The sequence below is a fragment of the Dipteris shenzhenensis genome, chromosome 2 (assembly GCF_047967505.1).
Source record: "Dipteris shenzhenensis isolate YYH24624 ecotype China chromosome 2, Dip_SZ_1.0, whole genome shotgun sequence".
Classification (NCBI taxonomy): domain Eukaryota; kingdom Viridiplantae; phylum Streptophyta; class Polypodiopsida; order Gleicheniales; family Dipteridaceae; genus Dipteris; species Dipteris shenzhenensis.
Genome location: NC_141597.1, coordinates 6,450,670 through 6,477,789, shown reverse-complemented (window position 1 = coordinate 6,477,789; position 27,120 = coordinate 6,450,670). Strand labels below are relative to the sequence as shown.

Genomic DNA, 27,120 nt, shown 5'->3' with positions numbered 1-27,120 from the left:
ATGTCAACCTTAGTGGTTCCTTTCTTTGTCTTGCTGACCTTTTGGAGTCTCGTAGTCCTTTGGATTCTTCTTCTTGATCTTCTTGCCTTCTTGTATTTGACTCTATGTATTTTGTTCTTGTTGACATAATTATCGCCTATGTATTTGCTATTTCACTTTGAATCTTCATCAAACACTACAAATCTTGAGATAATAGTTTTCCTATAGACCAGATCATATAGTTTGCATACTTTATGGTGCTTATTATATCCAACCATAATGTACTTTCTTGATTTGACATCAACTTATCTCCTATGAGCATCATGTATATGTGGCATGTGCTATGCTACCCAAGGGCATATCTCTTTTATCTACCATGTATCTTTTTCTTGTCTTGCCACGTATTATGATGTGGCTACTACATCTCATTTGTTTTCAACATCTTTTATTCTCTTGCTATCTTGGCCATGACTTCTATTATTCCTTCCAATTCATGTCTTCGAATCCAAGTTGTTTCTTCTATTGCTTAGGAGCCTATCTTTATGAGTGATTCACCACATTGTCATTTCCTCATGTACTTCCATTAGAACTACACAATATTCCACATCAAAGTCCACTTCTCTCCTTTTAGAATTGTTGTAGAGTAGCTGAGTGAGCTCTTGCAAGATATTGGACTTCAACTTGATGTGTCCCTCTTCCTCAGTATAAAAACATTTGAACCTTTCCTTCCCCTCATCTTGATCTTGTCAGGGCTCTCAGTCCTAATCACTATAGTTCCTTCCTTGAGCTTGTGCGTGGTGCGGTGGCCTTCCATCTCTTGGTCTGACTTGTTCCTATGTCACTCGATTAGCATCAATAGTCTGCTTGTTATAGCATGAATATTTTGAGCTATAATAACCATGCTTCACAAATCTCACAATATTTGTGTGAAATTATACTTCACTAGTATGACCATTATGAGAGGATTTGTTACACCACTTCTTGTTAGATTCAAGACTTGCTTAGATGGCTAGCTCTTGCAATGCTTTCTTTAGTTACATAGTTAGTGCTTCTTTATTTATTCCTTTGGGGATGGGCTAGCCTCTTCTCGATGAAGAATTTTTTCACAAGTTCTTTTGGAATTCACTATCTTCAAGGATTGAGATCCATCGTCTTGCTCCACAATGAGGTGTTACCATTGAATAACCACTCAATTGATTGATCAAAGCCCTCATTCATAGAATAAGTCTTGGATTAATTCTCCCTTTCTTTGTTTCAAGTTGTTAATCTTGATTTGGACATCCTCTTCATTCAATTTTTGATGGAAATACCTAACAAAGGATTCCATCATATGTTGCCAATCCTAGAAATAGCCGATGAAAATTGGTTGAACCACATGTGCACCATCTTCACCAATGAAATGTATTCAACCTTTTCTCCTAGTTTTATTTGTACAAATACTTTATTCATATACATAAACCCTTATTTGCATGAACAAGCCCTTCTTCATACAAATGAGCTCATTATTTGCAAGGCCTAAATGATATCATTGCATATATCATATTCTTTTTACAACTCCTAAATGTGAGCTATAGATCTAAAGTTATAGCCATGGAGAGGGATCCCCACAATGGCCATAATACATGATCTATATTTTTAATCCTCTGTCCAATGAAGAATTAAAAAATATTTATATTTGTAAAAACATATTACAAATACCATGGTATTTATTTCATATTTTATTTATTAAGTGCTTACTATGCATCCAAATGATGTAATACCGAATTGTCAACATTAATAGTTATGATTTATATTATTAAAAATAGTACTCAAAATGTATTGACCGACCTATATTGAAGTACAAAAATATAAATCGATCTTAAATTTAGGGTGCCAATAGAATTGCTAAAGATTTTATCAACTAGGACTCATAGGACTTATATAAAGCTATTTATTATAACACCATCCTTCCTCCCAACTAATGTAGATGTGGATACTTGGCTCATTTTTTAATGCAATAATCCTTTTCATAGCATTATGTTTGGATTATATAAATATATTGATGAGGCTATTTCAAAAAGTTCTATCATGAACATAATTTCTCATATTGCATTGCAAATAAAGAGCAAAAAGTTGGAAGAAACTAAATTCTAGCTCAAGTTGGTGGTTCAATGGCCCTTAGAACCAACATAATACCATGAGTAGAGTAGTGTGATGCACACATTAACTAATAGGTCATTTTTACTTTTCAAAATTAGCATTTTGTATTCAACCATATATCAGCCCCTTTTTGTGTTTTACCCTGGTTTCCACTCAAAGTGATTGCCTACATTTCAGCTATACATCATTTTGGGTTGGATTCCTCTCATTCCTGCCTGCTCAAGCTACATCTCAGCTTCCAACGGATTCCTTCATTCAGCTCTTTAATTTGAAACAAACCAATCACATCTAGCATTAATAAGCACAAATCAGAGTGTGATTTTATCCGTCAAAAAGAGGGGGCACTTTGCCTCTGCCAAGATTAAATTGAAAATAATCGAGTAACTTTCTTCAGGACTCTTCTTAGTTATGTTACATTGCATTCCTATAAAGGCTATCCACACGAGCCAGGGTTGACTACTTATACTTCAAGAGATTGGCAGAAGCAAAAATGTCAAAAGGAAGCCAGCAATCCTATATCCTTAAACATTTCTTACACACCTGTCCCATTGATCCCGGTAAGACGAGTAGCTACTATCAAATTTGGAAGGATCTTACGAGTGAGAATGCCTTACAAGACTGCAGGGCGCCTACGACACCCTATAATCAGGTCTTGATTTGTGTATATTTCATATATAGAGCCTGTTTGCTTTAATATTTTACATAAATTGACAAACAATGTCAAGACATGATCCAAAAGAGAAAGTGACAGATCCGTAATGTATGATGTTTAAATGGAAATGCCCAAAATACTCCAAAGTCTTGTGAGTCTAACTCAAACAAGAGGAACGTATCTAACACCCATTTCTGCATGCTTCTTTAACGAGCCATCTGGGAGCTTATCAACAACTAATAGGTTCTGTCATTCAAACGGAAACGGGAAAGAACAAAACAAAAAATATCTCAGCTGAGGCCGACCACGGTTAGAAAACTGATCTTGAATTTCTGAAATTGGCTCAATCTTTAATCAAGCCTTAAATTACTAATAGAATTATAGTGGATCCAAAAAAAAAAACCACAGAACCAATTGAAACATTTGACTGCAAAGAGACTACTTACCTGCATGCCTTGGCCCACTGGAATAACCATCCGTCCTCCAGGTTTTAATTGATCTGTAAGAGCCTTGGGAAGATCTGCTAACAATAAACACAGGCATCCAAAATTTTGTGAAACCACAGCATCTTGGCTGCTGACAGAATTTCAAATGTGCAGGGAAACCCCTTCTTGAATGGCTACTATGTTTGGTCTTTTTAAAACACTGGATAGACACCCTTGGTGTCAACTTCACCGTTTGAAGCCCCAAAGCCAAAATCGTAGCTGTACCTATTAGAATAGGAAATCTCTTACGTCCCAAATAATTCAAATAAAACTAATGTGGTGATAATAAACAATGTACCGGCAGCTGCTGCTCCAACATGAATAGCATCAAAGGGTGCTGCATCCCGAAACCCCTGTTTACCATCAGCAACTGAACCCACAAATTTAGTTTACTTTTAGAAGAAGATAGGACATTCGCCTCCAAATTACTTACAAGAGCATGATTCAATGTTGGATCTCCTGGCAATTGTTCAAATTCAAATGCATTAAATTACCATGCATCAATTTTTTCAAACATTCTGAACAAGATCTTTGTGTTGCTATCTCAGCCATACTAAGTTAAGAAGACGTCTCGGAGTTTGAGAGAAGCTAGTTGCACCAAAACAAATTCTTTCAGCACTAAATTCAAAGAATCAGTTGCTTCTTAGCCAACCTGACCTTCAAGAAGACAGTCAAAGCAGATTAAATCCACACAAACATCATGTCATGAAACCAGACTTTGTAATACCATGAATTGAAAGTCTTCCACTTTCCAGAAGATGAGCAGCCTTGCCCATTTTTATGGTGTCCAGAGATCTTTGAACAAGCTCCGGTATATGTTCAACTCCCACAACCCTTCCAGTCTCCCCAACCTTGAACAAACCCCAACAAATGTAAGCATGAAGGGAAGACAAAGGGAAGTCAGCTTCCCAGTTTTGGGATAGCTACCTTGTAATATAAAGCATTCAAAGATTTCACAAGAACCAAAAAAAAAATGTGCGCACGCATGTACACGTTTGTGTGTGTGTGTGTGTGTGTGTGTGTGTGTGTGAGAGAGAGAGAGAGAGAGAGAGAGAGAGAGATTAACGTCTGCGGAAGGCCTCGCGGGCCTATGGGGCAAAGTACAAAACGTCAAAAAGACTTGCATCATCTGGAAAAACCCCAGAGAGAATCGAGGGAGTGCCAAAAGCAGCTCAGCCCCAAATAATTATAGCATAACTACATTCAAATACTATCTTAAAGGTGGCCTGAATAACATCACTTTAAGACTAAGAGCCTTTAGGTTTGAATTTATTAATGCTTTTCCATCCCTGTAAACAGCCCATTTTCCTTCCTTTCGAGCATCCTTCACTGTAGTCAATTCAATGGCCTTCATTTTGAGCTGAGTCGGAGTGAGCTCCTCTGCTATCCATATTGTAGTACCTCTCAACTTATTAGTGTGCTTGAGAATCTTGCTTGGAAGCATACTTTGGCTTGTGTCCCCTCCTGGACAACAAGAAGTACATCTTCAGCTCCCCACTCTACCTGTAGGATTCTTTTCATGATATTATCCAGTTTTACGTCGTGACTTTCTTCAGACCACCAGCCCTCTGGTAGCCCCGCCCTATGCGTATGATTCTTGTGTTTGCCACCCTTCTGTACTTCTACATATACATCCGATGTGTTGATTTTAGTGCCCAATCCTGTTTCACTAACTTGAGCTGAGTTGTAAACCAAGTACTGGACTGTAGTTACCATCTGTGGCATGGGTGCTGCTGCATTGTGTATCCGCAATACTTCATGAAGGATTTCATGCTTTCCTTGTCCTTCGCAAGCATTTGTTTTCCTTTCTAGAGCTGCAAGTCTGAGCTTGAGCTTACGGATTTCCTGCTGTAAATAATAGATATGTTCTTGTACCATTCTCTTATGCTCTAGACAGTTCTTTGCATACGGGGAAGGTGTTTTTGCAAACATGCACCGGGGGGGCAAACTAAGGGCCGCAATGGAGGAATGTGAGCTTTGGTTGGAGTCGAGGTAAAAGTCTTGAACTTGGGGAAATCCATGGGTGTCTTGGTATCCCCATCCATGGTGGCATGCATGTATTTTGGCACCCCCCCGCTGTGACTAACCCCCAGGGTTGGGTTGGGGGCTCAGCCCAAACCTTGGAGCTAGATATGCCCTGCTAAGGAACTCCTCCTGATGGCATGAACACCCCTGGCGGCACGAATCTGTTGTACAGTAAGCCTGTGGTACGTCTACGGCTATACAGTTGTATGGGCTCCTAGCCAGGCTGTACGACTGAAGCTAGGTGGCTAATGACTAACGGCTTGAACTGAACGGATGCGCTGGGGCGGTAGTGCAAACGACGATCTGAGTGGAACGCTAACGAAGGGCTAACAAACGGGCTGAGGAGACAGCTGAGAGAGAACTACAGGCTCCTGGCCTGGCTGTATGACTGAACCTAGGTGGCTAACAGCTAACGGCTAACGGCTGAAACTGAACGGATGCACTAGGGGCAGACGACGAGCTGAGTGGAATGCTAAGGAAGGGCTAACAAAGAGCTGAGCGGAGAGTAGAGAGAGAAAGAAAGAAAGAGAGAAAGTTCATTAAAGTCTTCGGAAGACCGACGGGTCTCTAAGACTGATAGAAAACTGATACAAATCAAGCAGAAAGGATGGAGCTACTAAACGAGCATCATCACCCATGTTGAATGCTAAGTGCTATGTAGTACATAGTCATGTCATCAGTAGTGACATCATCATCATCGTCATCAACATCATTATCCTCGTACTCAGGTCACCATTAGGGCTGGCTGGCATTGGTCCATGCAAGCGACCCCACAGAGGTATATGTGTGTCGAGGGGATACTGATATGTAGCCAGTGATGGAGCGCTGGCAACTATCTGTGGGTGTCACCCGTCTCGGTCTCCTGGCAATGACTTTGCTCCTGACCAAGGCTATAGTAACCCATGAGGGCCGAGCCCCAAGCCTGAACGGGGATAAGAGGTCGCTCAGTGTGATATGCATGTCAGTCTGTTGTCAAGTGCGACGTGCCTCAGGCTCCGGGTCTCTGTTGCATCTGCTATCACTGACTATAGGGAGCGTGCAGTCTGACTAGAAAAACTCTATGATCCTGCTCTCTGAGAGGGAACGGGTCCTATGTTAGAGGATTGTCTCTGCGTCCTCAGTAAGTGCTCCCTATAGCGGACCGCCTCATGGATGAAGGTGGCGAGGCATCCCTGGTCTAGGTATGAGAGAAGTCTGGATAATGGCCCAAGACCGTCCCTAAAAAGGCAATGGTATCAACCGCAGATCTCGTAGTACACAAGGCATCTGAACACAAAGTGCTCCTCTGACTCCACCTCCTGTCGATCACATAATGTGCATATGCGTCTCTCCCTGGGTATCCCCTCAACTCGCTCACTCTCAATACAGAGTCGGTGTGATGAAACTCAAAACTGCCCGATAGAGATCCTCAATGAGTTTGGCAAGTGGATCCGAGAATACTCTAGTGGGACAATGAAACCCTCCTCAGAGATGTGCAAACAATGGTCTTTGTAGAAACTGAGCTTCACTGGAAGCTCCCCCGGCTCCAACCAAGTCCTGAATGTGTGTAACTGTAGTAGATCTTCTCAAATAACCCGGTTGACCTCGTAGTATCCCAGTGGGATATATGGAGCGTACTGAAACGGAGGCAACCTGTCTATGTGAAGTTCCAATCTTTCAAACCACCTGCGTGTGTGGGCATACCAACCTCTCTCATCCCCACCATCTGCGAGGCCCATGGATGAAGATAGAGCCAACCATGGCAACCTGCGTCGCTTCACTGTACTAGACCCGTACTGTTTGACGCGGTGTAGATAGGTAATGTTCTGGAACGCTGCATCTAGCTATAATGAAGGGGAAAAAGAGGCCAAGTTAGAGGCCCTTTGGTGGAAAATGTGGAGGGACTATATAAGTCTCCATCCACCCCCTACTATGTACTTTTTGATGTGACATCTAATCCTATCTACTCTCCCTTCCTCCTTCCTGCTTACGCTCACTCACTCTCTCTCTTCCCTACTCCCTCTCAATCTCTCCCTCTCTTTCCTACCTCATTCTCTCTCTCCTACCCCTTTTCCTCTCCCTCTTCCCCTCTCTCTCTCCCTTCTGCTCCTCTATCCCCCTTTCTCCAAATCTGTCCCTACACCCTTCTCTACATTGGTATCAGAGCCCGATTCTAGCACTCTTGCTTCCTCTTTCACCCTTTATTCTGAGCTACATCAGCACCCCTACGACACACTACTATGAGGGCATAATAACGTACAACGACCGGCTGACTAGCGCCACAACGCAAAAAGCCTACATGTGTCGCCATCAGCTCTCTGTAAGCTAACTCGAGCATGCCATACGAGCAACACGAGCCTACCAGCAAGCTCTAATTCAACTAGGGCACATATGACTAGCAGGTCGTAAGAGCCTACAAGCGAGCTCCAATTCGGCTAGGGCACATATGACGAGCAGGTCGCCTTACGAGGGCTACCCGATATGGCAGAACAGCCCCGAAATGTCTAGTGCTGCACATGACTAGGAGACCGAGCGGCAAGATCATCGACCTACTGCCGTCCACCTATCGCCACCCCTCATCATGAGCAGCCAACAAGAATAACGCCAGTAGTTAGTCCCTGCCATCAACCCCCGTCACCGTCAACACCCTTATCTTGCGCCTCTGTCTGCCCGTCCACGCCTCTCTGCGCCTCCGTCCACACCAATCTGCGCCCGTGCGCCGCCGTCCACACCCACTTGCAAACCTTAGCCTCTAAGGTTGCTAACTACAGTGGGTTAGTGGGATGGGTTGGTTGTTAGGTTAGTTTAGGTTTGGTTAGGTTAATTAGTGGGTTGGGTTACTTTGGTTAGGTTTGGTTAGTTTGGATGGGTTTAGGTTCAGTTAGTTAAACTAGGTTAGGTTAGTGCTAACTAGGGTTAAATTGTCTAGTTAGGTTACCTTAGGTCAATGTCCTAACTGTCTTACCAATCTTTAGGTTAGGAATCCTAAGTGTCCTAGGTGACCCCCCTCCCCAACCACAAAAAAAAAAAGGGGCAAAAACTCAGAATTCCAGCCTCTTTTAGGGGGGCCTTCCACATCCCTATTTGGGCTCATTTGGAACCCATTTTCGAAGCTTCTTCGACGACCCTTCTTCCGAGCCTCTCCATTGACATTTTCATGTTTCCATGCACTATCTCTGGTGCTCCTTACGCAAGGTTTTGTTATCCATTTCTCCTTGCCTACATTCGAGCTCCTCTCTCCAGGGCCAATCACCATGGCACCGAAGCGTGTCCCTCGTGATATATTGCATGACATTGATGAGGCTGCTTAGATGAGCAAGTGTCTGCCACAGTGGTTGCATCCACTGGTGGTGCAAAGGTTCCTTTCACTCAGCCTCTCTCCTGCATCTCAGGAAGTGCAAGCAGCGCAAACGCAGTTCCTGGATGCCCTTTCCTCTATGCTCCAAGGTGCTTTCCGCCAGATAGGACAGGGGTTCAGCTAGCAGCTTACCACAGCCATGGCTATGCAGGATACTGCTCTTGTCCAAATGGGACAGCAGATTGGTCAACAGATCACATCTGCCATTGTTATGTAGGATAAGGGTAAGCAGCGTGCACCCCAGCACGGGGACCATTCAGACAGTCAGGATGTTTTGTCTGCTCGACGTAGGGGTTTTATGGCAGATGCCCATCATGCCTATGAGAATCAGTCTTCTGGACCATTGCATGTACCCCAGCTTGGGGATTATCGGGACATAGATGATGCATTTTCTGTGCCACAAAGCACCTTCTTGCAGGATGTCAGGCCATCTTTTGGCTCTCAACTTTCTGCATCTATGCAGATTGAGCCATGGGCTGACCCATTCGTGTGCATCCGGCTAGTGCTCCTTTCACCGCACCAGCAAGTATGCCTGGAGTTGGCTTGGGTTTATATGGTAGCCCACACCCCTGGGAGAGAGGTCAATCCTCTTCTCAGCCCTTTGGTATGCAATCAATTCCAAGAAATGCATTTGGCAGAGAGACCTAGCCCAGAGTTTATGCACCTATCGCTCCGCCAGCGAGCACATATAGCCAAACGCAGCTAGTGCATCAAATGGCAGCAGCTTCTACGCAACAAGGGGTTGGTGGTGGGCAGCAAGCCACTTTTGATGATATGTTGGCAGATTCTTTGCGTTCATACAGGGCCCTACCTATGCCCTTCTCCGATTATGTGAACCTCAAGCGTGATGATGCCCGCACTTCTGGAGGTTACACACACAAGAATTATGCAGCCAAGGATATGAAGGACAAACTCACAATGCATAAGTTTAAAGGGGACACTCACACTCCCAATGAGTTGGAGGAGTGGCTCACGAAGCTCGAAGACTATTTCCACTTCTACCCCAAGTCTAAGGAGGAGCACATCACTTTTGTAGGTAGGCATATGTAGGACTATGCCCACACATGGTGGCGATACATGAGGGATTCGCCTCAGAAACCAACCACTTGGAGAGGTTTCAAAGAATTGATGGTTACTACATTTGTATCTCCACTTGTATCGGATCAATACTTTGTGAATTTTATGCCTTGTCACAGACCGGTACGGTCCAAGAGTACTTGCAATGCTTTTGGAGGCTTTCCCTGTTTGTGCAGGACGTAAGCGAAAGCTGTTGCATTTCATCCATGGGTTAAATTCTTCTCTCACTGCAAATGTGAAGGCACGTAGCCCTCAAACAATTGAGAGGGCAGCTCAGCTTGCAGAAGTATTTGAGCCTAAATATGCTGGCAAGCACAGAAATGCCATGGGCAGCTCACATGCTATGGGGTATGACGCTAAGTCGAAGCCTAAGTTTGCTGAGTAGACTGACAAGAAATCTGCAGCAGCACCATTTCCTCGCTTTCCTACTGTCTCGAGTAGTAAGATGCCGTATGCCAGGCCTTACAAGTATCCTGATGCCAAGCCTAGAGGCAAGCCTACTGCTGGAAATGAGCAGGCTGAGATAAAACAGCATACACGGGCAATAATGGACAGCAGAAAGAAGGCCTACTTATGTTTTAAATGTGGCGAGAAATGGACTCCTAAGCACAGGAATGTATGCAAGATGCGCAACAGTGGTACTGCCAAGCTTAGCATGATCATTGACCTCTCAAATGACGAGGAATTGTTTGATGCCCCAAGTTCTTTGGATAAGTCTCAAGATGAGATGGAAAATACACATGATGCAGATGAAGCTCTTGACACTGGAGCCACGAAGGGCACCAACTTCCCTTTTGATCCTGGTGGTGCTACTACGCATGACACTCATGCTTCGCGTTCATATGAGATTCTACCCACTGGTGGCATGAGAGGCCATAGGCCAACACTCTTTTCTATGGAGCATCAAGATGCGGTACCTTTTTATGCATGTGAAGATGCAGGTGGTAATGCTCCCCTGAATGAGGATGAGGTTTATTGGGATGCCAAGCCAACACTTTGTACTATTTCCATGCATGCCCTGATGGGTGCCAAAAGTGCTGATACTATCAGATTAACAGGGATGATTAATGGCAGGATTGTGCATGTGTTGGTGGACAGCAGTAGCACCCACAGTTTTGTTAACTGCAAGACCTTACAGGGATGCCCATCCAACACTTTATACTGTTTCTATGCATGCCCTGATGGGTGCCAAAAGTGCTGATACTATCAGATTAACAGGGATGATTAATGGCAGGATTGTGCATGTGTTGGTGGACAGCTGTAGCACCCACAGTTTTGTTAACTGCAAGACCTTACAGAGGGTTGGACTGATTGCTACTGAGATAGACCATGGGCTGAGAGTAGAAGTGGCCAATGGACAGCATATGATCAGTAGATCTTGTTGCCAAGATGCAAGGATTAAGTTCTCTGATGACTATACTTTTGCAGGTGATCTCTTGGCACTTGACATGGGCCCAATAGCTGTTGTCTTGGGCTGTGATTGGTTGCAATCACTGGGCAAAATCAGCATGGATTTCAATGCCTTAACACTCATGACTATACTTTTGTAGGTGATCTCTTGGCACTTGACATGGGCCCAATAGATATTGTCCTGGGCTGTGATTGGTTCCAATCACTAGGCAAAATCAGCATGGATTTCAATGCCTTAACACTCAGCTTTGTCCACAGGGATGGAGCAGTTACATTGCATGGTATTACAGCCCCTAAATTGCAGGTCATTTCAGCAAGGCAGTTGGCCAGAGAGCTCAAGAGGGGCAGCACCATATATGCATTAAATGTGTCCGTAACTAAAGAGGGTGGCACTCCCCGTGTTGATGATTGTGATATGCAGAGATTGCTCTCAGAGTTTGCAGATGTGTTTGCTGATTTGCCATCACAGTTGCCTCCAAGAAGAGATGTAGATCATGCCATAGTCCTGGAACCTGGCAATAAGCCAATCAATAAGGCCCCATACCGACTCTCTAAGGTAGAATGGGAAGAAGTGGCACCTCAAGTGAGGGACTTACTTCAGAAGAGTTTCATCACTCCAAAAACAGGTTTTCAATCCCCAGGATAGATGACCTGTTGGATAAACTCAAGGGTGCTCAGTTTTCCACTAAGATTGATTTGAGGTCCGGCTATCATCAGATTAGAATGAAAGCTGGGGATGAGCACAAGACAGCCTTTCACACAGAGAGGGGACTATATGAGTTCAAGGTGATGCCTTTTGGATTGACCAATGCACCAGCTACCTTCCAGGCACTCATGAACAAGATTTTGCAGCCTCTCCTTTTCAAATATGTGTTGATATTTTTTAATGACATCCTCATTTACAGCAAGGATAAGCAGAAGCACATTAGACATGTCAAGCAAGCGCTGTAAATTTTGAGGTTGCATCAGCTTTATGCTAAAGCCAGCAAATGCACTTTTATGGCACAAGAGGTTGAATATCTTGGTCACATTGTGAGCAACGATGGCATTCGAGTGGATCCTGCAAAGGTGAAATGCATTGAGGATTGGCCACAGGCACGCAACCCTACTCAGTTGAGGGGATTTCTAGGTCTTGCTTCCTTCTACATGCGCTTTATTCACAAGTTTGCCAAGAGGGCAGCCCCTCTAACACACCTTTTGAAGAAGGATGCTTTTATGTGGTCTATAGATGCACAGCGCAGCTTTGAAGACCTGAAATTTGCCCTCACTCATGCTCCTGTGTTGGTATGCCCTAATTTTTCACGTACTTTCATTGTGGAGGCAGATGCCAGTGGCAAAGGATTAGGGGCTGTGCTAAGACAGGAACACAGGGTAATTGCTTTTGAAAGCAAGAAATTGGATGCCAAGGAACTAGATTATATGTGTATGATCAAGAAATGTTGGCTATCCTCCATGTTTTCGAAAAATGGCACCACTATCTGTATGGTAGCAAAATCAAGGTTTAGAAAGATCATAGGACACTCAAGTATTTCCTTACACAGCCCAACTTGTCAATGAAGCAGAAGAGGTGGCTGGCTAAGGTTCAGTCTTATGACTTCGACATCAAGTACAGGAAAGGGAAAGAAAACGTGGTTGCAGATGCCTTATCCTGTATGTGGGCTTGCAGTTTGTCTGCCATTTCTACCATCTACCAGAAGTGGATTCATGATATTCAGGAAGAATACATGCAGGATTCTAAGGCAACTTCCATATTTGTGGAGTTACAGAGCTGAATTTAAGCTGCATAATGGGCTATTGTGGTGCAAGGACAGAATTTATTTGGTGCCAGATTCAAAGTACCGACTGCTGGTCTTACAGGAAATGCACTCATCTCCTATGGCAGAACATGCGGGTATTACTAAGGCATATGAAAAGGTCAAAGAGCTTTATCTGGGATGACTTGTGGCGGGATGTAGTTGAATTTGTCAAGGAATGTTTGCCCTGCCAGCAAAATAAAGCTGACAGCCGGTTACCCGCAGGTCCCTTGCAGCCATTACCTAAAGGCAAATGGACTCACATTGCTATGGATTTCATCACAGGGTTGCTTCCACAGAGCAAGGATGGGATAGCATTTTTGTGGTGGTTGACATACTGACAAAGCAGGCCAATTTCATACCCACTAAGATCCGTTATTCAGCATCACAGCTTGCTTGGCAGTTCATCGAGGATGTTTTTAAGCATCATGGTTTCCCTCCGGAGATTGTCAGCGATAGAGATGCAAAATTTATGGGTCACTTTTGGCAGGAATTATTTACAGCAGTGGGTACTTCTTACACCTAGCACTGCTTACCACCCTGAGACGGATGGACAGTCAGAAAGGGTCAACAAATGGCTGGAGGAGTATCTGAGGCATTTCTGTCATGACACACATAAGTCTTGGGATGAGTGGTTGGCACTTGCTGAATTTTGTTACAACAGTACCAAGCACATCTCTATTGGCATGAGCCCATTCGAGGCTATGTATGGATGCACAGTGGGTATGCCATCTTTAGTTGCAGACATGGCTGTGAAAAATCAGCAGGCAAGAAATGACTTGGAGAGTATGGATGTCCTTCTGCAATTGTCTAAAAAGAATATGCAGGATGCACAAGCCAAGCGAAGTATGCGGATAAGCACAGGAGGTATCTGTCTTTTGAAGAAGGGGATTATGTGCACTTACGCCTCCATAAGAACCGTTATGCCTCGCTGAAGGGTAACACCAACACGAAGCTTGCTCACAGGTATTACGGTCCCTACAGGATCATCCACAAAGTTGGCGAGGTGGCATATGAGTTGGAGCTACCCAAGACCTCCAGGATTCATAATGTTTTCCATGTGTCCTTGCTGAAGCCACATGTCGGACAGCATGTCCAAGTCCTTCCTGAGCTACCACCTATGGATGACGAGGGTCACATACTCTATGTTCCGGAACGCATCATGGGTTTCAAGGATCACGTACTCCGAAACAAAGTCTACACCGAGTATCTTATCAAGTGGCAGGGACTCCCTGAGGATGAGAACTCATGGCAGCCAAAGAGCATTGTCCAAGACGAACCCCTATCTCCTGCCAGGCTGATTATTATTTGCTGTTGCTGCACCTATTTAACAGCCCGCATATGAAATTTTGAGGAAAAAATTCTATGGGAAGGGATGGCTATAATGAAGGGGAAAAAGAGGCTAAGTTACAAGCCCTTTAGGTGGAAAATGTGGAAGGACTATATAAGTGCCTACACTCTCTCACTCTCTCTCTCTCTACCCTACTCCCTCTCAATCTCTCCCTCTCTTTCCTACCTCATTCTCTCTCTCCTACCCCTTTTCCTCTCCCTCTTCCCCTCTCTCTCTCCCTTCTGCTCCTCTATCCCCCTTTCTCCAAATCTTTCCCTACCCCCTTCTCTACACTAGCTATCATGGGGACGCGCCGAACTCGGCCCGAATGATGTGTTGTGGCACTAATGGCTTGCTTCGGATCATCCGCGAGAGCAAGAGGATCTGTAATCGCTCCACCCGAGCCCACTCTGTGTCTGAGAGATCCGGCCCCCAACAGGGGTTGCCGTACATGCCTACTGGTCGAACCAAGGAGTCAAAAGGGTCCTGAAAGTGTGAGTGGAAGCATTGTCTCTCTAGGCGAGCAAGTGAGGCATATCCCCGGCTCAAACGAGCCTGCATCGCTGGTCTCGTCATAAAAATTAGGCCAAAGAAGACGACACCCAAGTAGGTATATGAGGAGACGATCTCAACCGGTTATCCATCAAATGTGAATTGCTCTCCTTGCATGACGGCTTGAAATGTGTTGAAGATCATTACCTTGGTCTTGCCAAGGTTGACCTTCAGATCATGTGACTCACAAAAAACCTGCTGTAGTGCATCCAAATGTCGCTGCAGGGCCTCAGCAGATGAGGACATCAAAACCACGTCATCCGCATATAAGAGTATCTGAATCAGCGTGTCGGCGAGAGAGCAACCAGCCCCTCCCAGTGATCCCATAAAGGTCTCGAGCTCGTCTATGTAGAGACCAAACAAGATTGGTGACAGTGGGCAAACCTATTTGATCCCAATAGTGCTCATAATCTCATCTGTCCATCCAACACCTGTCCAAACTCTGCCTGAGACTCTCTCATAGAGTGCCATAACAGCCCATATGATCTCCTGGTCATACCCCAATGTCTATAGGCATCTAATGAGGCAAGCTCGTGGAACCGTGTCAAAGGCTTTGCGGAAATCCACAAAGCAACAGTATACTCTCTTTCCACAACCTGGCCTCCTCTATGACCCCCCTGAGTGCAAGTATGTGATCCACGGTCCCGTGATCACGTCGTAATCCTACCCCCGGCCCTGAGCCCCTACATCTCTACGAATCTGCTGACCTCTGTGTCAAGTACTGATGCATAGATCTTGGACATGACACGCCCAATCATAATGGTCCTATAGTTTTTCGGGCTCATGGGATCTCATGCCTCGTGAATGGGCATGATGGGGTTTGAGGTTCCATGTGTGTGGGAAGCCAAGGCAAACCGCATCATTGAAAAGCCTTGCGAGGATTGGGGCCAAGACGTCAATCCCATATGCAATAAACTCGATGCATAGCCCCTCATGATCTTTTGCTCGGCCATTATGGACCTTCAATGCCGCGTCCTTGACACCGCCTCTAGTGAATAAAGTGCAAGTGGGGGAGAGAGAGAGAGAAAGAAAGAAAGAAAGAAAGTCTATAAACGTCCACGGGAGACCAAGAGGTCTATGGGACAACATGAAAGCCATCTAGTACATCAGCTTCGGGGGCGCAGGGCAGCTCCCAAAAAGTGCAAAAGCAGCTCCATTTATTTAGAGAGTACCTATATCGTAGCCTAGATAAAACACACACACATATATATAGTTGGCCTTACATCAGTTTAAGACTGAGAGAGAGAGAGAGTATCTAATGTAGTCTCCTTAGTGTCCAATGGCGATACTAATCCATCATCATATATTACTGATAACAAATCTCGGAATAGCTGTTAAGTACATCCAAATATTTAAACTAACTATGTGGTTGGTTGACCCAAAAGGACATATCTCAGATTGTCAAATATCTCAATCATAAACATAATGCTTATGTCCTGCGTGCCCTTCTTCTTTGAACCATGCAATAATTCAGTCCTGCCTCTTAGAATTATACACAGGAGGGAGAGCAACAATGTGGGACATGAAGAGTACAGGTACCTTCTGGATTTCCTGGCATTTATATTGCTATGTATAGTTTTTATCTCGTCTTTCCCACTTTTACCCCCAAAGTTTGCTTCACAACCTCCCTTGCCTCTTTCACCTTCATTGATTACGGGATGGATGTTGAATTCAGGGAATGTTGCAATAGCAGTGTGCTCAGGTCTTTTCTCAAAATAATAAATCTACAATTTGTCCTATCAGTGGTAAGCCAGCCCCTTACCTCAGAGGGATTATGTCATCCTAAAACATCATTTTTAAGGTGCCTCCCTCGTCCACATTCCTTAAAGAATTGAAAGAGGGAAAGGAAGGAGAGGAGGGAAGACGGGATAAAGAAGCACAGAGAGCAGAGAAGGGACTCAGGGGGGCAAGGGTGATGCAGGGTTTTGGGGGGGACTGATGTTTGCATTGGAAGGATTCAAACCACTCCAACAGCTATGTTATCTCATCAGGCAACCTCAAGAATGTAGAAAGGTCAAGCAGATCTCAGATTCTGAAGACATCCTGAATTGCAAAACAGGACTATCAGTCTTCATGAAAGCAGATACCCACTTGGTAAAACACACCAAAGGCCCTCATTCTCCATCAAAACAGAAGTCATTAGGTAATAGCAGTTCTCGTTCCCTTGAAACCTCACATAAGAGTGTGTTATGAACAATAACAAAGCCATCTAAGCTTTGCTAATATATCTCGATGAACAAAAGCCCATACCCAATCTCATTAAGTGCAAGCAAACCAAAAAGCGATCCTCATGATAGTCCCCCGCAAGTTTTGAAACTATAAACTTCACCATACTTAGAAAAGACTATCCCCACTGACATCATAAACATTCAATGGTCGGTGCAGACCATTACAAAAACATGCGCTCACTCGTATCATTAAGGTCGTGCAGACCATTGCAAAAATAAATGTGCACGCATCAACACATCCACATACATATGAGCATACACTCATATAACATCCTGCATACAAAATTTCTGTCACTGATACGTGAAAAAATGTCAAAATTAAAAGTACAAGTCAAAGCAGTGTGTTGACACACAAGCTCCACATAATAAAGCACCACATATAAAATCAATTTTTTACCATGAGTGCAAAGACTGCTGTTAAGTAACCTGATCCAGAGCCAACATCAAGCACAGATGACCCAGGCTTCAAGTGTTCAGAAAGAAGAGAAAGGCAGTATCCATGCTGCATGTAGAAATGCAAAATCCATTTTAGCATCCATTTAGTCCACGAGTTGCTAACTTTAGACAGTCAAATGCAAAATCCAACAAAACTCCAAAGAAAATAATGTGAAAGTTTGCATCACTGACTAGATAGCTCTAGATTTCACACAAATTAGGAGCAGATTTTGCTCACACAAATGAAGAGATGATATAAATTGATAACATCATCAAATAAAAGCTGTTCTATCACGATTCTGTTAGGATTAGTGAATGTCAATCTTGAAGCTAAGTTAAGATACAAAATTGACAGCCTTCTAAATGTCCATCACTCATGCCAATGACGTGTTAGTCCACATCAAACAAGGGGCCAGGGTCAATGCAGCATAAGCATTGGGGGCATCATTCATTGATATTTGAAAGTTTGCCTATTGCATCAATTAGGGGATTTATTCTACAAATCAAAAAACATTTTCCAGGATCACCACATACCATGGGCATGAACTTAGAACTCTTACAAACACCCTCTCCCCTAACACACTCTCTCATTTTCTTCATTGCACAGTTCTTTCCCTCACTGGACTCATCTATGCAAAATATGCTATGAATTCATGAATCACACAGCAGAACGTGAATGGAGATGGAAGCGAAAAGAGACATTCTTTATCAAAAGAGGGAGTTTGCATTCTATAAAAGATGAGAATACAATGGGACTTTGCCCCCCAAACCCCCCCCCCCCCCCCCCCCAACACACACACAGATAGTTTATTGAAAGTATGCGAAAGACCGAAGGGTTTATGAGACTGAAAAGATCCAGATACAATGAGCTGAATGGAGGAGCCTCTATGCAGGCATCTACACCCAAGACAAATACAACACAAGCATAGAAACACTAGTACATAAAATGTCTTATCCCATGGAGGGAATGGAAGCTTTGGTATGACATCATTCTGATGGTACTCTGGAAGCTGGTGGAGGGGTCACGCCCAAGGGGAGCCTGATGATGTATGAGGCGGTGGCATAAAACCTGTAATAGAGCACTGGCGACTGTCAATGTGCGTGGTTCGCTATGGTCTCTTAGCTGTGGCCATGTGTTGAACAAGTGCCACAGTCCCACCCGTTGGCCATGTCTCCAATCATGTGAACGTGGGGGGAAGATCACCAAGCCTAATCTGTGCATCGAACCGGTAAGCGAGTCTATCGTGTCTCTTGCTTCGGACTCCGACTCTGCTTCCTCCTTGGGGCTTGCTGGTCCGTGCTATCTAGCTGGAAGAACTCAGTGATCATGCTCTGAGTAGAGCCTGGCTGTGCACCCTAGTCTTGACTGTGTGTCTTGAGTAGATAGTCCCCATTTTGAACGGCCGCATGAATGAGAGTCGCCAAGCATCTCTGATCTGGGTAAGATAGGAAATTGGATAGGGATCCAGACCCATCTCTAAAAAGACAATGGTAAAAACCTTGGATCCATAGTACACAAGGCATCTAAAAGTGAAATGCTCGTCCAATTCAATCTCATGCAGATCGCATAAAAATACAAATGTGACCCTCTTTAGGTATGCCCTCACCCATCCACTTCTCAATGCATAGTCGATGCTATGAGACACAAAACCGCCCGATTGATATCATGAGGAAATGGGGAAGGTGCTTCCATATATAGCCTAGTGGTTCGATGAAGCCCTCCTCTGAAATCTGCAAGCAATGGTCCTTGTAGAAGCTGAGCTTCACAAGAAGCTCGTTGGGTGTCAATCAAGTCCTGAATTTCTGTAGTTGTAAGAGATCCTCCTGGATAACCTCGTTGGCCTCGTGGTAGGTGAGTGGAACGGAAGAGGCCTCAATGCTATATTAAAAGGGAGTTTCTATAGTGGTCCCATTAGAAGTTGAGCTTCACAAGAAGCTTGCTAGGTACCAACCAGGCCCTGAATGTGTGTAGCTGTAAGAGATAACCTGGTTGACCTCATGGTAGGTGAGTGGAACGCAAGGGGCCCAAAAGAGAGATATAGAACTCCACACTCTCAAACCATGTGCATGTACATGCATACTAACACCTTCAATCCCCCTCAACTACTAGATTCATGGATGAAGATAGGGCCAACCATGACAACCTATGTCAGCCTAATGTATAACAGCCATAATCTATAACTCCAGGAAATGGGGAAGGTGCATCCGTATATAGCCTAGTGGTTCGATGAAGCCCTCTGAAATCTGCAAGCAATGGTCCTTGTAGAAGCTGAGCTTACAAGAAGCTTGTTGGGTGCCAATCAAGTCCTGAATGTCTGTAGCTGTAAGAGATATTCATGGATAACCTGGTTGACCTCGTGGTAGGTGAGTGGCACAGAAGAGGCCCCAATGCTATATTAAAAGGGAGCTTCTACAATGGTTCAAGTTGAGCTTCACAAGAAGCTTGCTAGGTACCAACCAGGCCCTGAATGTGTGTAGCTGCTGTAAGAGATAACCTGGTTGACCTCATGGTAGGTGAGTGGAATGGAAGGGGCCCAAAAGAGAGATAATCTATATATATAGAACTCCACGCTCTCAAACCATGTGCATGTACATGCATACTAACACCTTCAATCACCTCAACTACTAAATTCATGGATGAAGATAGGGCCATGACAACCTATGTCAACATAAGGTATAAAAGACATAATCTATAACCAAATGATGCCTAAGCTACAGACGAGATGCCCCAAATGCAGCCAAAACTATCTGATGTGCAGCTAATGGATTACTACGGATCATCTGCTACGGCAAGGGAACCTAGAACCTCTGTACTCGAACCTCGTCTACCTCTCATAGGTCAGGCCCCCAACAAGACATGCGTACTCGACGGACAAAGGGGTCAAAGGGAAGAGACTTGGTCCCTGAAAATGAGAGTTAAAGCATTGTGGCTCAAGTCTAGCAAGTTTGGCGTATCCGCTACCCAGGCGGGCCTACATCGTAAAAATCAAGCCAGAGAAAAGAACCCCCAAGTATGTATAGGATGCGACAACCTCCACTGATAATCCGTCCAACATGAATTGCTTTCTGTGCATGGCTGCTCAGCAGGTGTTGAAGATCATGACCTTGGTTTTGCCAAGGTTGACATTCAAGTCATGTGTCTTGCAGAAGGTATGGAGTGCATCCAAGTGTCGTTGGAGGCCCTCCATTGAGGACGAGCGTAAGATCACATGGTCTGCGGCAAGATCTGAATCAAACGCCGGCAAGAGAGCAACCTACCCTCCTTAGTGTCCCAATTAAAGTCTCATGCTCAACTATGTACGTGCCAAACAGAGTTGGTGATAACGAACAACCATCTTTGATCCCGATGGTGCTCATAATCTCCTCTGTCCACCCTGTACCCATCCAAACCCTACCTGAGACCCTCTCATGGATGCCATGACTGCCAAATGATCTCCCTGACTACACCCTATATCCTATAAGCCGTTTGATGAGACGAGCTCTTAGCTCTGTGTCAAGCTTTGCAAATATCTACAAACCAAGTACTAAACCCTCTGTCTCTGTGCTCTGGCCTCCTAAATGGCACCTTTGATTGCATGTCCCTCGGCCCTAAGTCCTTGGAGCTCTACGCCTGTCTCAAACATTGATGCATAGATCTTGGACATGACATGCCTCATCATAATGGTCCTATAGCTTTCCCGGCTTATGGGACCCCTTGCCTTGTGAATGGGAGTGATTGTTAAAAGTCCATGTGTGAGGTAAGCCGTGCAAACCACTTCATTAAAAAGCTTTGCTAAGATCAGGGCCATAGTATTCATTTCATTGCAATGAATTCAGTACAAAGTCCCTCATTATCTTTCGCTCGTCCATTATGAAGCTTCAAAGCTGCGTGTTTGATACCAGTGGCTATGAAGATCATGCAAGAAGTAGGACGGGTAAGTATGAGAGGTTAGGTAATGTCTAGTGAGGAATGTCATACAATGTGTGTGCGTAAGAGTGCCATAGTGTGGTGTCCCAGAGAGGAGATGGGAGCGGATCACACCTATCTCTTGTTCAGTATATCCACCCCCCATCTAACGACATTCCAACACTCCCAAGCACACTATATATGACGACATACACTTTAATCATAGCCTTTCACTTGAGTACTCCGCACACCTTTCCTTTCTATCACATATATCGATGACATACTGCTCCTAAAGGACCAAGCCACCCTGATCACTCGCTCTCTCAGGCCACCCTGCACAATTTCACACACATCACCTGGTCTAATTGCCCTCGCCGCCTCTTGCCTCGGTACCCTACAATAGCCAATACAATGATGAGTGTAAGCCTCTACACCGTCAACTCAGATTCGAGGCTCAGCATTAGCTTCTAAGTGATGCAAAGATGATATTGAATACCGTGATCTGGTTCACTGGAAGAAGTAGGCTGTTGTTTACCAAAACAAAGAGTTAATAGACATTTTGTTTACTAATAACTACTAGTGGAACTTTTTCGAAGATCCAAAGGTGGTAGAAAAACAAAGACGTCGGTGATATGCAAGGTGAAAAAAAAGGATCCCATGAAATAGTCAACTACACTGAGTCCCTCCCCCCCCCCCGTGCATGCGGGAAAAAAGTGAATCCACCCGAGTGAAGGCCATCGATCTAGACATAAATAAATAAATATACCTTTGTAAGACTAGAATATATCCAATCATACAATTTTAGAGTTTTGTTGTTCTAAAGTCCAATTTTCTACAAAGAAAATAAAAGAGAAAACCAAAGAGAAGAAAAATGAGGTAACAAGAAAAACATGAAAAACAAAAGGAAGACATACTTAGCCAGCAAAGCAACACATATGTCATCATCAATGCCCAAGCATATATCATATCATGTATAAGAATGTATGCCCATGAGATGTGATCGAGTCTCGCCTTTTGGCGAAAACTCGAGACATCCCTACCTCATTTAAATCAACATCTAGCAACAAGATAGAGTCATTGTGAAACGCATGCACATCCTTGCATTGAAGTCTCCAACAAGAAGAACTTCCCGACGACTCAAGAAATCCATGATATAGGTGTATAGAGCTGCGTACGGTGCAATTTCAGCCTCCTTACGTATGTCTCTAGCAAAGTGTGAGGTCTTAGGGGAAAGTAACATGCTGCAATGAAGAGGCCCTATCAAGAGAGGTGCCAGTCTAAATCCACAAAAGTCTAGCATGTGTGTCATGCCTCTCAACAGAGATCATCCCAATGAGAGATTATATGTATAGTATGACCACTCCATGCACTCCACTTGTCTCCCAAGTCTCGTCCCAGTCTGTTGCCTCCCACATTTAACCACTGACAACAAACAAGAGGTTCCTTTGGGCTCTGATGATTCTCAGAATAAAAAGCTAAATCTAACCCTATGTAAGACTCCAAGAAATTCCCTTGATCTAACCATAAGGTGCTATTAGTCTCAGTGCTCTAAATCTCATAGACCCCGCACCCTTTGTACAACCTCCTTGCAGGCAATGTCCCACTCCAGTAGAAGGGTGTACCTCTCCTAAACCTGCAGAGGTGTGAGGTCCTCATCCAAGTAGATCTTGGGGTGATCACATAGAACTAATCATCAGATAATGCTTCAAGGCTTGCTTGAGTGTCCCCTAAAGCGGATGAAAAGAGACTGCTCTTAGGTGGGGTCCCTTCCTATGCACACTAAGCGTCCTCAATCCCATGCTCCAAGACTCCCAGGGTAGAAGCCACGAAGCTAGTTGCATCATCGATGGGAGAATGGTGGGCGTGCAAGGGATTCCCTAGACTCTGATGTAGAGAGCCAGGATGGTGGCCAAAACAGTGACCTTCGAAGGCTCTCATTTTGCGGCGTCTCCCCATCTAGAAGTCTCTGCTATAGCCAGTTGCATGGTGGCTATCTGTGCCTCTACTGCTAGCCCAATGCACCGCGCCACCGCTACGGCTACCACCTCCTTGTGGAGCATCATCGATGGGAGAATGGTGGGCGTGCAAGGGATTCCCTAGATGCTGATGTAGAGAGCCAGGATGGTGGCCAAAATAGTGACCTTCGAAGGCTCTCATTTTACGGCGTCTCCCCATCTAGAAGTCTCTGCTATAGCCAATTGCATGGTGGCTATCTGTGCCTCTACTGCTAGCCCAATGCACCGCGCCACTGCTACGGCTGCCACCTCCTTGTGGAGCTGTAATGCCTCCTTGACCAAGGCTATGTATGAGGCAATCCTGCTCCATCTCTCGTGCACAGAATCTGGGAACCTCCACGACAATCTGCTCCCAAGCCTCGGGTGGAATCGAGTGTGCCTGAAGTGACGAATATGGGTAGGGCACGAATGGGGGATGAGTAATGGAGGGTACGGACCTCCAGGGGGTCACTCTTCATAAAACCCACATAGCACGTGCGAGCAAGTATGTATTAAAAATACCCCAATTCTTGTATTTTTTACATTTTCTCATAAATTGTAAAATCTCCTCTTACATGCCTCCTGGATCAATTCGCAATAGTCCTACAACCCTTGGGAAATCTAGAAAACCCTAATCACAACAATTAGACAGCTCACACTTCGCAGCAAACCCTCTCCTAATGCAGCTCGGACATGTGAAAAGACGAAAATTATGAGGCTGGGATCATCCCTACGATCATCTGGGAAGGCATGGAAGCACAATAGGAGTTCGCTGCAAAAGAACAGTGCTAGGAGGGAAAGGAGACAATACACCACACTATGGGCTAGAAATAAGGGCTGCCCCCCCCCCCCCCCCCCCGAAGGTCTTTATTGCAATAGAAAATAACTTTGTACAACTGACTCTGAGAAGAGCATGAAGCTAAGTACAACCTTGAATGAATCTAGGAGCTCTGAGGCCCCTTCTTTTATAGACTTGACCTAGCTAAAAGCTAGACCTAATTTTCTAAAGCTAAAGTGAGCTTTCCTCTTTTTACCCACTTTGGGGCAACTTTTACATCCTTTTTAGAACCCCGTGGGGCCTTCTTTAATGGCATCATCTCCCAAGTGCTTTTTGCCTTGTGGGACTTACTTTTTGCCACTTTTTTAGCCTTTTAGCACTCTTCCAAGTCCTACACAAAGTCCAACACTTTAACCCATTAGGTTACGAAATGCATGCATTCCTAGTTCTTGGACTAATCCTAGTCCCTTGTGGGCGTCCCCTTAGTTCTCTTTTACCAATGCAAAGTAAATGTAAATCAATAAAAACTTATTCTTAGTTAACCAAAGTCAACATTCTTTGACCAAAGTCAAATCTTCTAATAAAGATTATACTTTTTTTCTTGAGATAAGTACCGAATGGTGACATCCCCTCGGCTTCTAATCAGTTGCCCTCAATTGAAAAGCTTCTTGATACAGCTGCAAAACTTGAGAAGATTCTGAAAAGAAGTCCTCATCTACCCACTTGGCATCAAGTCCTGAACAGTTCTTAAATTTATCTGTGGATGACCTTGCCTCTGGCCCCTTTCTTTTTTGTGTCATATACAATTTGTTCTAGTTGGAGGATCTCCATCTCTTCCACCTTTACACTGGTTCTGTGGGCCCTGATTCTTGGTACTTCTTTAGAAGACTCACATGGAAAAGCATTGTAAATCTTCCAAGTCTGGGTAGCTCTAGTCGATACGCAACTTCATTTAAGGGCTCACCAAAGCAGAAGGGCCCATAATATCTAGGAGACATCTTTGGGAATACTTTTTCTTCCCCTTTCATCCTTTTGAGTCGTGCGTCTTCAAACTTAAGAACACCCAGTCTCCTTCTTGGAGATTCAGATCTCTCATGTGCTTATCTACAACCTTCTTTTGCTTCTATTGAGATCTTTCAATTGCTACCCGAACTTGTGAAAAGTCTATGTGCAAGTCTCAAACATACTAATTAGCAGCAACTATCTCGTCCTTTGTTCTGAGGATAGGTGGCAGAATCACCTTTCCATAAATGACTTTGAATGCGACTTTCCCTGTAGAGCTGTGAATAGTATTATTGTACGCAAATTCCACAAGAGAAAGATACCTTTTCCAGTCGTCTTTCTGTTCGGACACATAGCACCTTAGAAGGTCTAATACCGTAATGTTGGATTCCGCACTATCTTCGCATTATACTTACCCGACTATTTGCATGTACAGAACAAGAGCTTCACATGGAATATAGACTGAAATGAGCACACAGAGCTAGATACAATGAAATTCTTCATGTAAACTTAATTTATTTCAACTGAGGACTCACAACATGACCACGACTCTCTGCGCAACCCCATCGGGTTTGTTGCATATTTTTACAAAGGACACTTGACTCTCTACAAGACTCTATGACATAGCACGAGCAACTACTCTACATGCAAACGATAGTCTATTGTATTACGACTCTCATGGAGTTGGGATGGACAAGAAGAAGAAGCATTGTAGAAAGCACACTCGACCTTTGTACAAGAGGCTCGAAGAGGCATCGCCATGCAACACTGCCAAGCAAGAAATACCCACGTGTTCTCTAGCTCCACGTTCATTCACCGCCTTCAGCCTTGGCCCTAACCTCCTCTCTAAATGGTGACCTCCAAAGATCACATCTCCAACAATCCCCCCCATGAGCTGAGAAGGTAACATATAGAACTCAGAACCAGAACACACAAAAAAGTGTTACCATCCACACACGGCACGGTGACGAAACATGACCCATACATGGCACGATGTACCAATCTAGGTTACCCACACAGGACACAACCATAAACAAAAATGTTCTGGTGAGACTAAAAGGCCCAATTATCCTCTACCGGTTCCTCGTCGGCTACAACGAGTCTTGCGAAACCTTCACTTGGGGGAGTCTCCTCAGCTACTAACACCTTTTCCTTCTTGGACTGCAAGTCGTATGCCGATCATCATGGCCTTCTTTCCCACGGTACGAACATTTCACAAACTCTTTCTCTTTGCTTCTTTTTCTATCATTTGCTACTAGACGCTATATATGGGGGTTCCCTAACTAGATATTGTAAACTTAGCCTTCTCTCTTCGCTCAGTAAAAGAGCAACCACCTCGAAAAAATTCATTTCATCCGAGCTGACCCGTAGGGTTTGCACTAGATCAAAAAACCTCTGAGAGATAGCAAAGAGAAGTATAGCTTTCAAGTCCTCATCATCCGCCTTGGATCCCAGAGCAGACAACTGCTTCAAGATAGATTGCAACCGGTTCAAACAGGTGCCTAAACTCTCACTTTCTCCCATTTGAAAGCTAAATAACTCTTGCTTGAGGAAAGACTTAAGAGTGTTTCATTTTTATGCCAAACAAGGTCATAATTGTCTGAAGCATTCTTTGACACATCTAGATGATGGAAAAAATCCGGTCCCAAGAATTCACCTAAAATTCCAGTCGCCTTTTCGTTTTTCTGCGTCCATGAATCCATCACAACAACGTTATCTAGCACCCGAACCCCCCTTCAAACCTCTTCTAAAAAGATCGAGTGTATTCTTCTTGTCCATTCCGACTCCATGAGAGTCGTAATACACTCAGCTGCTCATGCTAGGTCATGGAGTCCTGTAGAGAGTCAAGTGTCTTTTGTAAAAAAGCTACAACCAACCCAGTAGAAGTTTACATGAAGAATTTCGTAGTATCCAGCTCTCTGTGTTTTTGCTATTAGCACATGTGACCTCATAGTCATTCCATCCAGTCTATATTCCATGTGAAGCTCTTGTTCTCTACATGCAATAGACGGGTAAGA

The 27,120-nt window shown here is 44.3% G+C and overlaps 1 protein-coding gene across 4 annotated transcripts in view; it reads right to left on the bottom strand.

Annotated features, from left to right (window-relative positions):
• Positions 1-2,870: 2,870 nt before the first annotated feature.
• LOC147904282 (protein-L-isoaspartate O-methyltransferase 1-like) overlaps positions 2,871-27,120 on the bottom strand; it is a 31,681-nt gene continuing 7,431 nt past the window's right edge. For all 4 annotated transcript variants that reach the window (XM_087393893.1, XM_087393909.1, XM_087393885.1 and 1 more), the window contains exons 5-9: positions 17,405-17,509; positions 3,983-4,106; positions 3,554-3,625; positions 3,217-3,290; positions 2,871-3,016 (exon numbers count right to left, since the gene is read on the bottom strand). In XM_087393893.1, the coding sequence (XP_087250019.1) occupies positions 2,933-3,016; positions 3,217-3,290; positions 3,554-3,625; positions 3,983-4,106; positions 17,405-17,509 (459 nt within the window). In that variant the 3' untranslated portion in view covers positions 2,871-2,932. The remainder of the gene's footprint in view (positions 3,017-3,216; positions 3,291-3,553; positions 3,626-3,982; positions 4,107-17,404; positions 17,510-27,120) is intronic.